At 55.3% G+C, this 14,678-nt stretch overlaps 3 protein-coding genes and 1 long non-coding RNA gene across 5 annotated transcripts; 1 reads left to right on the top strand and 3 right to left on the bottom strand.

Moving 5' to 3' along the window:
- The first annotated feature begins 269 nt into the window (after positions 1-269).
- Positions 270-3,283, top strand: CD63 (CD63 molecule). 2 transcript variants are annotated; one of them, XM_036918347.2, is made up of 8 exons: positions 280-392; positions 838-914; positions 1,726-1,914; positions 2,109-2,183; positions 2,300-2,395; positions 2,502-2,642; positions 2,872-2,955; positions 3,133-3,283. In XM_036918347.2, exons 2-8 carry the CDS (start codon positions 849-851, stop codon positions 3,196-3,198), a joined length of 717 nt encoding a protein of 238 aa, XP_036774242.1. In that variant the 5' UTR covers positions 280-392; positions 838-848; the 3' UTR covers positions 3,199-3,283. The 2 variants fall into 2 exon arrangements, with proteins under 2 accessions (XP_057363766.1, XP_036774242.1); XM_057507783.1 differs by lacking the exon at positions 1,726-1,914 and having other exon boundaries at positions 270-392.
- Positions 3,284-3,420: 137 nt separating this feature from the next.
- Positions 3,421-7,902, bottom strand: RDH5 (retinol dehydrogenase 5). Its single transcript, XM_057508220.1, is given in 7 exon segments — positions 3,421-4,280; positions 4,283-4,353; positions 4,659-4,820; positions 5,807-5,868; positions 6,069-6,274; positions 6,427-6,537; positions 6,540-7,902. Coding segments are annotated over 7 exon segments (903 nt in total). The 5' UTR covers positions 6,784-7,902; the 3' UTR covers positions 3,421-4,233.
- Positions 7,903-8,035: 133 nt separating this feature from the next.
- On the bottom strand, positions 8,036-11,504 carry BLOC1S1 (biogenesis of lysosomal organelles complex 1 subunit 1). Its single transcript, XM_036918348.2, has 4 exons — positions 11,348-11,504; positions 10,580-10,652; positions 8,519-8,651; positions 8,036-8,234 (listed from the first exon to the last, which is right to left on the bottom strand). Exons 1-4 carry the CDS (start codon positions 11,406-11,408, stop codon positions 8,124-8,126), a joined length of 378 nt encoding a protein of 125 aa, XP_036774243.1. The 5' UTR covers positions 11,409-11,504; the 3' UTR covers positions 8,036-8,123.
- Positions 11,505-12,773: 1,269 nt separating this feature from the next.
- Positions 12,774-14,671, bottom strand: LOC130684926 (uncharacterized). Its single transcript, XR_008999302.1, has 2 exons — positions 14,442-14,671; positions 12,774-13,940 (listed from the first exon to the last, which is right to left on the bottom strand). It is a non-coding gene; the product is annotated as an uncharacterized LOC130684926 (long non-coding RNA).
- Between the last annotated feature and the right edge of the window lie 7 nt (positions 14,672-14,678).

Raw genomic sequence — 14,678 nt, forward strand, 5'->3', positions numbered from 1 at the left:
AGCCCAAGCGTAACTCCAGGCCGTTCACCCGTCCTCTGGCTCTGGTGCGCCTCCTCCGCTTCCCCAAGCCAGGGCACTAGGCGGCGCTCGTTCCCGCTGTCCGGCCCCGACTCGGCACAGAGGTGGGGGCGCCGGGAGGGCCCCAGGGGCCCAGAGGCCCTGCTTACGGCCCGCGCTTTTGCGGGGTGGGTGCTGTCTTCGGGCGGGGCCACGTGGCCTTGACAGGGCGCTCGCCTCCCCCCTCCCCGCCCCCCGCCCGGCCGGTGACTCCGGCCGCAGCTGTCCGCGCATCACGTGAGGCGGCAGCGGGGGAGGGGCCGCGGGGGCGCCGGGGCGGGGCGGCCTGGGCCGCAGAGTCGAGGCGCGAGCGGAACTCACAACGCGGAGCGTAGGTGAGGCCACGGCCCTGTCCCCTCGCGCGCGCGTAGCGGGCCTCGAAGAGCCGCCGCGCCGCCGGCCGCCCGGGCGGAGTTGCAGAGGCTGGGCGGGGCGCGGCCGCACCTCGGTTTGCGGCGACCGGAGCCTGGGGTCGGGCGTGGGCCGAGGGCCGTGTTTCGGGGCCGGTTGGGTAGGGAGCTGGTTAGCGCCTCGGGCCGGCCGTCGGGGTGAGCGTCTGGCGCCAGCCCCGCCGGAGTCCCTGGTCGGTCCGGGGCCAGAGGCGGAGGGGCGGGGTCCGCACCGGCGGCGGTGGCCGCCCCTCTGCAGCGGGGAGCTGAGGGGGCGAGACGTGGGCCGACGGCGGTCTTCTGGCGGGAGGGGCCGGGAATGCGGGCCAGCGGGGAGCCCGGAAACCGAGGCCCCTCGCTGGGTCTAATCCCCGCGCGGCCCTCTGCCCAGGGCCGGCAGCCATGGCGGTCGAAGGAGGAATGAAGTGCGTCAAGTTCTTGCTCTACGTCCTTCTGTTGGCCTTCTGCGTGAGTGGGAAAGGGGGCACGAGCGGGGAGCGTGGGCACCGTGCGGGGAGACGTGACCCGGCAGTGGTAAGGGCTGAGGGCCGGGAATGGGGACCGCCGGAGACCAGCAAGTGCAAGGCAGGCCGCGGAACGGCCCGAGACGCACTGCCCCCTGCCCTATCTCTCAGGGACCCCAGAGGCTGGCCTGGACCGAGAGAGGCCAGCCTCGGGGCCAGCACCCTCCCCCAGGCCCTCCGGCCTTTCCTGTTTGGTGACCCAACCACTTATGATACGGGTTAGTGGGGCAACCAGCCAACGGCCGATGCTATCACCGCGGGCTTCTCTCTGCTCCTACCTTCTTCTGCCCGCCCTCTACTCCACCCACCTTGTTGCTCTCCACTCCCTCCTTCCTCTTCACCCCTCCCAGCTGCCTAGAGGTTGGGGAAGGTTTGCTCACCTCAATGTGCTCCTGGCTTGAGAGGACCGTCCAGCGAGGTGCACACCTCCTTTCTCCCTGACCTGAGGAAGCCTAGTCGCATCTAGTGACAATGGGTTGGACTTCTGAGGATAGTGACAGGGCAGCCCTGGAAGCCTGAGAGGCCCTTAGGAAGCATGCTCTTGGTTAGGAATTTGTGCCCAGGGTCAAGGCATTCTAGGAACTTCTCCTTTTGCATTTGATCAAACTGTGGGGTAAGGATGGGTGATCTTCCTACAGTTAGATGTTTCCCAGAGGCGTGAGAATCTGTCTCTCCAGGATGCAGGTTAAGGGGGCCCACTGTGGAGGGCTGATGGATTGTGGGTCTGGCCTAACCCTGACCTACCTTCCTTGCAGGCCTGTGCAGTGGGACTGATCGCTGTGGGTATATGGGCCCAGTTCATTCTGACTCAGACTATTATCCAGGGGGCTACCCCTGGCTCCCTGTTTCCTGTGGTCGTAATTGCGGTGGGTGCCTTTCTCTTCCTGGTGGCCTTTGTGGGCTGCTGCGGGGCTTGCAAGGAGAACTCCTGCCTTATGATCACGGTGAGTGTGGTGAGGAGCCAGCACGGGTGCCTAAGCTTGCTGGAAGGGCATTTCTCCGGAGGAGGATCAGGCGGGCCGGTGACACGAGGTGGGTGGGTGAGGGAAACCTTTGAGTGTTCCAGAGATTGGATGGGCCACAGCAGGCCCCCTCTCACTCAAACTCCAAACCTGACTTCTGTCCTTTGTTCCTGCAGTTTGCCATCTTCCTGTCTCTTATCGTGCTGGTGGAGGTGGCTGCAGCCATTGCTGGCTATGTGTACAGAGACAAGGTAAGCAGGGACTGGGTGTGTGTGTGTGTGTGGGGGGCCCTTCCTCATAGGCCTGAATGCTCTGTGACCCAGGTGCCCTGAATTCTGACCTCAATAGTACTCCTCCCCATTCTCAGGTGAAGTTAGAATTTAATAAGGACTTCTGGCAGCAGATGCAGAATTATAGGAAAAATAACCACACAGCTTTTATCCTGGACAAGATGCAGAAAGATGTGAGTGGGGTTGTGGGAGCAGGGTAGTGGGGGAAGAAGAATCTCATCTCCATGTTCAAGGTGGAGGTTCACTGACAACCTTCTGCCCCCATCTCTCCTCTCCCAGTTTAAGTGCTGCGGGGCGGCTAACTACACAGACTGGGAGACCATCCCACACATGCTCAAGGGCCAGGTCCCTGACTCCTGCTGCATCAATGTCACACAGGGCTGTGGGACTCATTTTAAGGTGAAGGAGATCCACACCAAGGTAGGAAGGAGGCTGAGATAGCAGGGGACTTGGGAAACCTGGGAAATGTCTCAAGAGGCAAATGGAACCAGGAATGGAGATGGAGAGGGTTGGGGCTCTGCAGAATTGGGGGTCAGGGATGGGGAGGCGATCTGGGAATGCCAAGGGAAGGGGCATGGCAGAGACCAGTGGAGGTTGGTGTGTGGTGTGTGATGGTGTTGCTTTGTGTGCCTGCCCTCCCCCACCCCAGGGCTGTGTGGAGAAGATTGGGGGCTGGCTGAGAAGCAATGTGCTGGTGGTGGCTGGTGCAGCGCTGGGCATTGCCTTTGTGGAGGTGAGAGGTGTTCTTGGCACTTACTCCAGGTCATTTGGGTAAGAGAGGCAATAGGGAGGAGGGTGCTTGAGCAGGAGTATTGGCCTGGGGAGAGGAACCCTGGTTATGTTTGTGGTCTTCGGTGGGTGTGGGGTACCTTGCCCTTTGACTTCCCTCCCCACCCTCCTTCCCTTCTAGGTACTGGGAGTTGTCTTCACCTGCTGCATTGTGAAGAGTATCCGAAGTGGCTATGAGGTGATGTAGGGGGTCCGGTCTCTTTAGCCCCCTCATCTAGGGCAGTGGGGTTTTACACTCCAGGTTTTTCAATTAAATGAATTATTTTTTCAGACTGATAAGATAAGTCTCAGTTTGTCATAAGAGGTCTACTTTATCCCTTCCTTCTCTTTATCCATGTTCCTGTCCTCATGGACCTGTTCTGTTTGTACCTCTGGGAAAGGCAGGCCTATTTGCGGGAGTGTTTGGGAAAGGCAGATTGTGTTCCAAGTATTGGCTGGGCTGGCAGTGAATGGGGTTTGAAGGGGGCTGTGACTCACTGCCCTCCTTATCTCCTAGTCGTGGGCTGCCAGGTTCCCTCCTGCAATGCTCACTAAGCCATCTCCTCCGAAAGTCAAGGGATTTCCCACAGAGGCCCTACTTGGGAGAGGTCAGTCCATGTCTACAGTGGACATGTCCTCCCTGGCCTTCTGCCTACCAGCTCCTCCCCTACCAAGGGTGCCTGTCTCCTCTCAGAGTGGTAGTAAGTTGCTTTGACATCTGTGTGGCCAGTGTCCATGTTTCTTGACTTACACTGGATAATCGGAGAATTTAAGTGGCTATTGCCGTTTTTTTCCCATGGAAACCACCCAGCCTGGTCCTGAGCCCTCTTCACCAACTTCCCTCCCTCGGAATAAAAGTAAAGGCCATTTCCACTCCAAATACTTAATTGCAGCTTTAGTGCACGTCAAAAATAAAGGAAACGTCCAACAGTGCCCCCTGGTGGCCATTCTCCAGGGGCTGCATCAAAGATCTTGTACAGATGCAAGGCAGTGCCCTTGCGCCCCCCCAGTGGGCACTAGTTGTTTTGCAAGCACTAAACAGGCCAGAGCCCCTGGGCCACTCAGCCTGGGATAGTTAGCACTTAAATGGTGTCAATTTCCCACTGGGTGTTTTCTCCTTTTTAGGAATTTTTTAGCAGTACACATTTATTGAGTGCTTGTTCTGTCAGGCACCAGGTAGTACCAGGGTGGGGAACAGCAGTGAAGTCCTTGCTCTTGAGGAACAGTTGTTGGAAGGCTGGGTTCAGCAGATGGCCTGGGCAGGCATGGGAAGGACTCAGGTGAGCACACCACCAGGCTGGCAGGTAGGTAGGAGGCTGGCAGCCAAAGCAGGTTGGCTTCCTAGCCTGGGCCGTGGTGGGTTCTGAGGCAACATGCGGTCAGCATAGTCAGCTCAGGCGCCTGCCCAACTTGGTCAGTCTGAGCTTGGGATGGACTGCTGCACTCCTAGGCCTGTGGCCCAGTGAGTAGCCATAGTCAGTGTCCCTGTCCCACCCCAGCCCTTCTCAGGTTGGGTCCTGGGAGAAGGATCTTTAGTCCCCTCCTGTCGGGTGAGGGGCAGGTCCACAGGGCCTGGGTGTTCTGTGGCATCCCATTCACCTTCACCTGTTCCCTGACCACTGCCCACCTCCTCCCAGCAGGGGTAGGACTGGCCTTTCTGGCACTCACTGCCCTTCATGCTCCCCTGTGTGGGCCCAGTTACTCCACCTGGTGAGGAAGGCCTCCCCACAGTGGCCCTGTATGGCTGGAGGGAGCTGTGCCCAGGCCTGCAGGGCATCTCCCAAACTCTTCAGGTTTGCTGTGGGTTTGGAAGAAGCCAGACTTACACCCCTAAAGGAGCCACACCCCACCTGTAGAGGGCGCAGAGGAAGGTTTCTGGGTTCTTGCCCTCCAGGACCATGGGTGTGGGGGCTAAGATGGGCGTTATCTTAGGGGTCCTGATGGTGAGTTAGATCTCTGCAGCTCTGGGATGAGGGGCAAGTGGGACAGAGGGATGGAGGTACTTGAGATGTATTTTCCTTTACATTTTCTTCTATGATCTAGAGCAGGGGTCAGCAAATTTCTTAAAGGGCAAGATGATGAGTATTTTCAGCACTGCAGGCCTGAACATTAATAATATAATATATAACCATTTATAAGGTGACCATTTAAAAATGTAAAAATCATTGTTAGCTTGTAGGTGGTTCACTGGATATGGCTTGAGAACCACAGTTTGCTTACTCCTGACCCTACTTCCTACTTCCTAAAACACAGGGTTGAGTCCTGAATGCTAGATAGGAAGGGTATATATAGACGGGTGTTTCCTAGGGGGAAAGCCGGGATACATCAAACTGTCCTGGCACAGATGCAGAAATCCAAGTGTATAGTACATGTTCTGTGATGCTGATTAGAAATTAAAAACAGGCTCAGGGACAAAAGTAGATACTGAAATGATCCCAGCAGGTGATGGTGTCAAAGGCAAGCTTTCTTCAGAAGGTGGGATTGGCTTGGGTTTGTGCTGCTCACAGCACAGGCCCTCCCATCATCCTCACCAAGGCTACCTTGTGCTTTCACGGGACTCTGAGCATTTGTCTAAAGATGAGGGCCAGGACAACACAGTGACCAGGCTCAGTAGGCAGGCAGGCAGGCCTGGGGGTAGTCCCAGCGCTTCTACAAAGTAGTTGTGTGGTCTTAGGGAGGTCATGTTACTCTCAGGGTATTAAGACCTACCCTTACAGGGTTGGGAGAATTAAATGAGATGTTCTATAAAGGTACTAGCTTATAGTCAGTAATAGTTACTGTTACTAACAAAAGTAATACTGGTGCCAGGCACATACCTCATTTCACTCACAACATCCACAAAGCAGGTCTTTTCATTCTGACAACAGATGAGGATGAACTGGGCACAGAGAGATAAACTGTTCAGGTCACAAAGCTCACAGGGGAGAGGGCTGGGATTCGAAGCATAAGGATGGTCCTACACTGTTCCCTTTTTGGTATTCCAGCAATTGCTGTTTTAATCATCTCTGTAGGGCAGGCTCTCATTCATTTGCTGAGTGTGCCACCCTTAGTCTGGGAGCCTGGGGCCCTGTACCCTCACCTCAGACTGTCAGAGAAGGTCTCCAGGCCAAACTTGGACACACAGTGGACCCCACCACTGGCTGCCAGGTGACCCTGGGCCTGCAGCAGGGCAAGGGTGACCCTGATGGGTCCCAGTGTGTTTGCATCCAGCACCCGACGGACATCATCCCGAGTCAGCCATGGCACGGGCCCTACAGCAGTATTACTTGTCAGGCCAAAAAGCCCTGTGCGAGGTGAGACAGCGCCTGGGGCAGGTGAGAGGCTCTAATGGTCTTCCTGGGAGGGTCTGAGCGCTGCTCTTCCCCAAATCCCTCTAACTGCCCACAGTCCTTGCAGGTGAACACCCTACACCATGTTTCTGGTGGCCCAGCTGTACTCCTGTTTCCCCAGTGTGTTTCCACCCAGTTGGCTGCCCGTTGGACACTGGGGATTGGTGGTAGCAGTGTGGTGTGGAGGAGGGGGGAGGCCACCCGCTGTAGGTCCTCTGCCCTGAGGGGCTCAGGCAGCTGGCCAGTCTCAGGGCCAGAGGCCACCTGAAACCTAAGGTGCGGCAGGGGATGAGGACCAAGGCTCCGCACTCTCCCAGTAGGCACAGCGTGGCCCCAAGCATGGCTCCCGGCAGCAGGGGCAGCCACATGGCCAGGGCCCAGTGACTGCAGATGGCAGCTGAGGCTGGGCACGAGAACTTGGCTAGTTCACTGTGGCCCTCAAAGGCCTCGCCTCTTACAGCCATCCTAACTGGGAGTCTCTGGTCTGAGCAGATAGAGGAATTATCTGCCTGGCTTGTAAGCAAAGATCTGGGCAGACGCTGTGATATGGCTGACACAGCTAAAGGCAGGTCAACCAGCTCCTGTGTGCAGACCCTGCTGCACAGGGCATAGGGATCTTCTCTGTTTCCACTGCTCCTGGCCAGACTAGGGACACCTGAACTCTCTAAATGTAAGCTGGGCCTTGTTTTTGGAAACACATACCAGGCAAAGAACCCTGCACTTCAGTCCTGATGGTCCCACACTGTGATGCTGAGTATTTCACTGCATCTCCGGATCTATTTTCTCACCTGCCAAGTGGGGCTAACGCCCACCATTCCCACTTGGGAGTTGTGGAGGGCCAAAGGGGCTTGTGTGTGGGGAAGCAGACAGAATGCTTAAAGCCTTCCGTTATCAGTCTGGGTAACATCTGGCTACTCTGCTCATGGTACCCTAGCTCCCAGTACCCTGCTGACCTCCTCTGGGAAAGCTAGGTGGCACCATATGCCTGTAGCTGCTGCTTTTCCTTCATCTGAGACTTTGCTCCCAGTACCCCCAGGCTCCCACACTAGCTGCAGCCAGAGTCTACAGTGGGCGGACTTGGTGCCAGAAGTGTTCAGTGCATGTGTGTCGGGGAGGGGCTGGGAGGTGAAGCCAGGGAAGCTGGAGGCTGCTGGTTGAAGCTGGGGCTTGCCACAGGCCAGGGATGCCTAGGCCCCCTTCCCGGCTGCTTTTCCAGCTAGGGCTCCTGACTACCTCTATCATGGGCTCCCAGGAGAGGGGATCTGTCAAGGATGGCAGCTGCCCCTTCCTGTTGGTTACCTTGGGCCTCTAATCCCTCTCCTTTCCCAGACCTGAAGTGCCCCCATGCTAAGAGTTAATCTCCCACCAGGTCCAGACTCATGACCCTGCTTAGCACCAGGCTAGGAGAGGCCATGAGCATGTGGAGAGGCAACAAGGCAGAGCTGGGACCAGGCTTGCCTCCTATCTTATTTCTCTGCTGCAAGAAGCTTGGGGCAGGGCCCACTGACCTTTTTGGGTGGTGTGGGAAACGCTCACCCTCTGCTTACCCAACAGGCACCTGCACCAGGCCCAATGAGGAAAAGAGTTGGGATGGTAAGAGGAAGCTAGTTCCACCCTCTACCCAAAAGGTACCTGTCCCTTAGGGAAATAGGTTTTGAACCTTCTACTTCCACCCCACACTGAGCTAATAGCTCCTTGAAACATGCCACAGATAAATGGAGGTTTGTGTTTTATTCATGGCCTGTCAGACTCCCTCCTGCTCCCATGGGGGAGGTAGGAGGGTGTGGGGGTGAGGGCAGAGGGGTTAGGAGGGAGCAGACTGCAGCTGCCCTTTGTAGACATATTCCAGTGCGGTGGCAATGGTGCGCATGTCCAGCTCAATGCTCCGAGCCCAGTTCTCAACATCCCCGATTTCCTAGGAAGGGGAGGATGTAGGAGTCCGGAAATCAGGGTGGGTAGAGCGTGGATTGAGGGGATGGAAGGATGGACAGGGGTGCTTTCCATCTACCCCTTAAAAGGACTTTGCTTGGACCCCCGAACTTTTACCTCTTTTTCTCTAGCTTCTCTGACTCTGGGGTCATAGATGGGATATCTGGGACCAACCCACTTCCTCTTTACTCCCAGGCCTGAGGTGACTTGACTGGAGGCAGTCCATGGAGGTGCAGGATGGGCCTGGTGATGGGAGGGAGGGTGGCCCACCTTGAGTGCCTGGTTGAAGTTCTCCACCATCCCAATCCACTGGCCTGTCTGCTTTGCAAATTGGGCAGCCTGGACCTGCAGAGTCTTCACCTCATGGTCCAGCTTCCTCTGGTTCATGTAGGCCTGGGCCACACTACAGATTGGAGGAGGAAGGTGGTCAGTGCATCCGACGGGGGTGGTGGTGGTGGTCTCCATGACTAATGCTCCAGGCGAGAGTGGGAGGCCAGCCAGGAGTCAGGCTGGGGAAAACCCCATGATTCTGGCCATTTTTGGCTGTGATGCAAATTATTACTGTACATGCAAGTGAACCCAGTTCCTTCCTCCCACTCCCAGGATTCCCAGGAGAGCCCATCTGGGAGCTGACTAGAAACATACCATCTCCTACACCCTAAAGGAGTTCCTAAAGCTGGGTGGGAGAAGGGAGGGTTAACCCTGGGGAACATCTCTGAGGAAGAAGTCAGGAGGGAAAAGGGAGAGTGGGGAATGCTGGGAAAATCCAGCAGTGGAAACACATCTGGCAGTGATTGGAAGCCCAGGGATCTGTGCAAGAAGTTGGGCCCTTCCCTGAATCTGGGGTGGGAGAGCAGTCCTCTCTCCAGGAACTCAGGGCCAGGAGAACATATTCCAGGGGCTACTTATTGACACCTCCCCCCCCCCCCCCCCCCCCCCCGCCGCCCAGGCTTTCTTTCCTCGTCAATCAAGGCTGCCTGCAGTTACTGCTACTGCCACCAGGTGGCACCTCCAACCCTTTGCCCCACCCTCACCAGCGTCCGCAATTATTCTATTTGGGCTCCTATCCCAAAACTCCAGGTCAGCCAAAAGACTCCACTTCTCCCTTCCCCCATGGAATCTGTGGGGGCTGGAGGGGGCAAGGGTTGTGGGGGGAGTTGAGAGAGTGGGAAGGACACCTGGCAGGGGCTGAGATAGAGTGCGCCTTTGTTTTCCTTTCCGGGGAAGGAGAGGGGCCGTGGGCTGCAACACAAAGTCCTTTCTAATCTGGCTTTGGCTTAGCTGCCCTCTGAGCTGAAAGTGGGGTGGCCCCTAGCAAAAAAGAGGAGGAGACGCCTGGGCCAACTTCACAGCAGAGCCCCAGAGGCGCCAGTGTGGGAGGGAAAGGGGGCAGACCCTGCCCCTTCTCTTTGGGATATAGCTGGGCTGAAAAAATGATAGCAGGGGTTTCTCAATGCTTTTGAGAGAATCCCTTGGGAGTTCGAGACCCCCAGTTTTTCCCTCTTGGCCCCTTAATTTCTATTACACTGAGTGAAGGGAGAGGCCTGGGGGGAAGGAGATGGGAGGCCCCAGCCCCAGCCTTCTCTTCCCCTATCTTCCCCAGAGATGAGTGATGAGGGCGACAGCCCTTGCGTGGCTCACTTGGGTGACTCAGTCTCTGGGTTCACCACCAAGCTACTTGACTTGCTGTGGGGCGGAAGGCATCATATTGCTTCCAGCAGATGGTACATCAGTCATCATCTGTGCCCTCCCAGGGTCGAGAGGCAATCTCTTTGCTCTTCCCAACTGTTTGGTTTGTTATCGACACTCTCATTTAGGACTGGAGCAGGGGTGGTCGCTGGGGACCCAGAAGGAAGGGAAGAGACAGCCTGGCTCTGCAACAGCTTCAGGCGTAAGTTCTGCCCTCACCCTTACCAGCTGTGCCTCTTTCCTGCCAGCTGCTCCTTGGGCCTGCCAGAGGGTGGGAGGTGGAGAAGGAGAGGGTGGTAAGTTGTAGGGAAGGAGGGTGCTTTCCCTCCCGCTGAAGTGACAGCTGGTCTTGGAGGGGTGAAGGGAGGTGGGCAGATGGCATCAAGTTGTGAGCATCAGGGAGGTGCTCCCTTACTGTGGGGAGGGGGAATCTGGCTGCTTCTCCAGCCACTGCAGCCGCTCCTCCCTATCCAGTGTTAGGGGTCGCAGCTGACCCAAGCCCTTGTCATAAAGTTAAGCTGGGTGGGGTTGAGGGTAGAGGAAGAAGTGGAACATTTCATCCCTTCAAGAGCAGTCTGAGGGCTAGACCCTGCCAGTGCCTAAACTTGGAGGGTGCTGGCGTTGATGTGAAAAGGTTCATACCCCACATTGAGGTGATCCACCAAAGCTTCTGTCAGGCAGGTCGCTGCAGTGATGGCCTCTCGCCTCCTCTTCTCTGGAGGAAAGGGGAAAAGGGATTGGAGTGGAGACTTCGTTTTTCTGACAGGTGGTGCTGGAGATTCCCCACTCATTCGTTACCATTCTGCTAGTTGTGGGTGCCACAACTAATCTCAGAGTGCCACAGCTGAAAAGAACCTTGCAAAACATAAAGCAAGCCCTTTCATTTTAGAGGTGTTTACTGGGACCCTGAGAGGGAGAGCCACTCGCCAAGGGCCGCTGAGACAGTCGTAGGGCGCAAGACTCCAGACTCCCAGGCACTCTTTTCCCACTCTTTTGGCCTGAGGATGGGTAACTCCGCGATTCCCAGCCCAGACTAGGGAAACAAGGGCCTCACCCTATTCCGGTAGTTTCAGACCCCCAAGAATCCCATTTCTGTTCAAGTCTCCAACACCCTCCGGCCTTCAGGAGCGTTCCTTCCCACTTCCAGAATGAGCGGCTCCCTCGGCCAATCGGCGCGGCGCCCCACGAGCAGGGGGCGGGACTACGATGTCGCCTAGACGGCGCTGGGGCGTCGCCGCGGGGAACCCGAGTGTTGCCGGAGGGGCAAGGGACCCCTCCATTCGCTCTCCGCGACACCATACCCACGAGCCCGCGCCCTTGCCTGGATCTGGGCCGTTACTCGAGGCTCAGGCTGCGGGCTGAGGCTAGGCCGCGGCGGGAGGGAAAATGGCGGGCGGGTATTTGGCTCACCCTGCAGCTCCTTGCGCTCGTTCTGCTTGGCCTGGTGGTCTTTCAGCAAGCGGGAGAGCATGGCTGCGGAGGGCTGCGCACGTCCGGCCCTTCGACCCCGGGAGCGGGGACACGCACCTCCGCTCGCGCCGGCAGGGTCACGTGAACACAGGGTCACGTGCTCCCCCCCACTTTTTAAACCAGGACTGGTCGGTGAGGAGCTCGGCCCAGGCAGGGGAGCGGTGGCGGGCTGGGGCTGGTGGGTACCCGTCTTTGTTTTGGGTGCACTTTTTTGGTGGGTATTGGGGGAGGTGGTGGTAGTTCCAGTATCGCAGAGCCAGTTTGAGTCTTTGGATGTCAGGCTCAGGGGAAGGTGGTGTCTTCGGCCTGCTGAGCACTGCTCCGGGGTGGGGGAGCAGCGGCTTTTCCTTTTTCTCTGGGTTGTCACGGCCGCTTCTCGGTCGATTCTCAGCTCCCTCTCTCTCGGAGGGAATGCGTGACTGCCTTACAGCCCTTTCTCTTCTCACCACCCCGCCAAGGTCCCTCAGCTCTGGATGACCACTGGAGAGAGGAAGCATTTGAGGCATTTCAAGCGCCCTCTTAGGAAGCTTTGCTAATTTGGCTGGCTCTGTGTGGTGAATATTCCACCTCTGTCCTTTTGTGGTCAGGGAATGCGAACCCGTTTCAGTCTTACCAGAAGACTTAGTGCTGCTGTCAAAGTAAAAGGTAAATTATGTAATACCTCTCTGAACTAAAGAGAAATGCTTCAGGGATTAACTTCAACAAGAAAAATTAAAAGCACAGTCAACATACTCATGCTGGTGCCACAGTCTGTCTTGGAGCACCATGCCGGATGACTTTGGGCAAGTGGCTTACTCACTCTGGATTTGGGCTTCCTCCTTAGTGAAATAAGACAATTGGATTAAATCAGTAGTTCTCAACCCTGGTTAAACATCAGCCCCACTTGGGGAAATTTAAAAAATGTCTTGTTCTTGGACTAATTAACTAGATTTCTGAGGGGCAGAGCTCAGGGCTAAGTATTTTTTTAAAAGTTGTTTAGGTGATTCTAATATGTATTGAAGGTTGAGAATCATTGGACTAAACCAAATCTAAGGCTTCTTTCAGCTTTGGCATTCTCTCTTTTTTCTTTTAGTTTACTAAAAAAATTGTTTTTGTGTATATTTGTTACATTAACTATATTTAGTTATTTGTGAGAAATTTACTTTCACAGTTCTAGAAGCTAGGAACCTCAAGATGAAGGTACCAACATGGTTGCCCTCTAGGGAAAGCCTTCTAGTTCACTGTGTCCTGGCATGGGTAGAAAGCTGGCCTTCTCTCTTTTTATGGCTCAGTTACAAAGTTGAAAACTGACTTCGTTATATCTACTTGCAGGGGAGGAGAAATGGGTGCTGACTGAATTAGAATAAGTCATTCTTGAATTTTCTGAGAGAGTGGAGAATTTTCTGAGAAACAGGATGACTAATTGATCAATTCATTAATTTGTGGTGAGTAGCATCTGAAATCCTGGGAGATGTGCAACCGTCAAAGTATTAGTGAGTGAAATGGTTAAGTGGCAGCATAAAGCAGAATATTAAGTGACAAAATAAAAATCCTGAATAAAAACGTTGGATGCTGTGTATGTATGTGTCTGTGCTTATCTGTGTGTGATAACTTTCCCCCCCAACATGCCCTGAGTAGTCACCATGGACCAAGCACTTTATATATTTTAATTTTAATGCCTAGAAATATCCTGTAGCATTGTTAGTGTCATCCGTGATTTTCAGAGGAAGAATCTGAGGTATGGAGCAGTTAGGCAATAGAGGTCATGAATGGCAGAGCTAGGGTGCAAATCCAGGCTATCTGACTCCAGAGCCTGAGCGTGACCACTGTCTGCCGTGGCATAAGCCATGGGAGGGACCCCAGGAGGGGAGGCCCTGTCACTAGGTACTTCTAGCTTGTGCGGCGCCAGCTGAAGGGAGTCTGGTTGGGGAGGAGCGTTTGGGAAGACGCTTCGCTCCAGAGGAGCTGATCAATAGAAGTGGGAAGATAAGAGCATCATAGGGCAGCCTGGCCAGGTCCGCCCCACCGCCTCTGGCTCCAGCCACAGTGAGCAAGCAAAAGAGAGGCAGATTAGAAAACTCTTGGTGCTTCACTCCCAGAACTGTGGGGCTTGTGAGAAAAGGGCAGGGGTTGGCAGGGGTGCCAGAGAATGGTGACTTGTGGGATGGGAAACAGGGCAGGGTAATGAGGGGGTTGAGGTTGGGGGTTTTGGTGGTGAGTCTGTGAATGTATTAGGCTGACTCAGGGAGAGTGCCAGGCCCATCCTGTATTACCCTCACCCCCTTGGCAAAACCGCTGGACATTTTCACAATGAGTATAGAGGGTGCTAGGATCCTACAGACATCAGCCCTGCCCCTGCCTCCCACGCACCGGCTGTTCCTTTGCCCTGGAGCTGGGCGGAGCACACCGGGACCACATCTGGGGACTCCAGCCGGTCTCCCCAGGGTCGTCCTCCAACTGTGCTTTTTCTAGGCCCTTGTGCTGGTTGTCTAGCCTCAGTTTCTGCTGACGGTGAAGCTCAGCTCCACCTGTCTTTTGTAGAAGTGGACACAAGCTGCACACACATCGGGAGAATGAGTCTTGAAATATGGAATCTCTTTCCACCTCTCTTTATAATTTTTCACCCAGATTATTTTCCCTCAGAATGAGTGAATGCAACTCCATGCTCCTTTTCCCCACTGATTTCTTTGTTCTTTTGAGGTCTCTTTCAGAGTTAGCTTTAATTAGCAAGCTCCACACTGACTGGGCCAAACATTAGGGCAGGGAGGTGCTGAGTTGTTAGGAGCTGGGTGATGACTGAGGGAGGACATGGAGTGAGAGGAGAAGGCTTCGCAGACTGGGAAATCTGGCTGGGCTTCAAAAGGGGGGCGCTGTTGGTGGTGTGGCCAAGTTCCAAATGTTGGCCTGAAGCCAGTGCTCAAAGAAAAATGGCCCTCAAGACAGTTGGAAAGGCTGCCTGTGAGTAGTGATCTCCCCGTCTTTCTCCCCAAAATGCAAGGCTTTCCCTTGGATCCTCAAAGACCAGGGCAGCCAGACTCCAGTCAGTCACACTTACATTCTTTCTCTCCAGCCACTCCCTGAGTTGCAGCTTTGGCTACAGCCAACTTTCAGAGCTGGGCAGAAGGATTCCAGTGCTGGAGAGGCGGGTGGGGTGAGGAAGTCCTCATGTTGCATGTGTTGGGAAGGAAAAGGCTGACCTTGAGACACAGGCTCCAAGGCTCCACTGCCAGATGAGGTGGAGAGAGACGTTAACTCCAAAGTGTGTGTTCTGGAAGTGTTTGCTTATTCTGGG

This window comes from Manis pentadactyla, chromosome 9 (genome assembly GCF_030020395.1).
Source record: "Manis pentadactyla isolate mManPen7 chromosome 9, mManPen7.hap1, whole genome shotgun sequence".
In the NCBI taxonomy this organism is placed as follows: domain Eukaryota; kingdom Metazoa; phylum Chordata; class Mammalia; order Pholidota; family Manidae; genus Manis; species Manis pentadactyla.

What these genes read in the sequence shown, in the direction of transcription:
- CD63 (XM_036918347.2), top strand. Translation starts at nt 849, where the DNA reads ATGGCGGTCGAAGGAGGAATGAAGTGCGTCAAGTTCTTGCTCTACGTC. An exon ending in TCCTTCTGTTGGCCTTCTGC is followed by an intron (nt 915 to 1,725) that starts GTGAGTGGGAAA and finishes CCTTCCTTGCAG; the next exon opens with GCCTGTGCAGTGGGACTGAT. An exon ending in GCTATGTGTACAGAGACAAG is followed by an intron (nt 2,184 to 2,299) that starts GTAAGCAGGGAC and finishes CCCCATTCTCAG; the next exon opens with GTGAAGTTAGAATTTAATAA.
- BLOC1S1 (XM_036918348.2), bottom strand. Translation starts at nt 11,408, where the DNA reads ATGCTCTCCCGCTTGCTGAAAGACCACCAGGCCAAGCAGAACGAGCGC. An exon ending in CGAGCGCAAGGAGCTGCAGG is followed by an intron (nt 10,653 to 11,347) that starts GTGAGCCAAATA and finishes CCTTTCCTCCAG; the next exon opens with AGAAGAGGAGGCGAGAGGCC. An exon ending in ACTTCAACCAGGCACTCAAG is followed by an intron (nt 8,235 to 8,518) that starts GTGGGCCACCCT and finishes TCCCCTTCCTAG; the next exon opens with GAAATCGGGGATGTTGAGAA.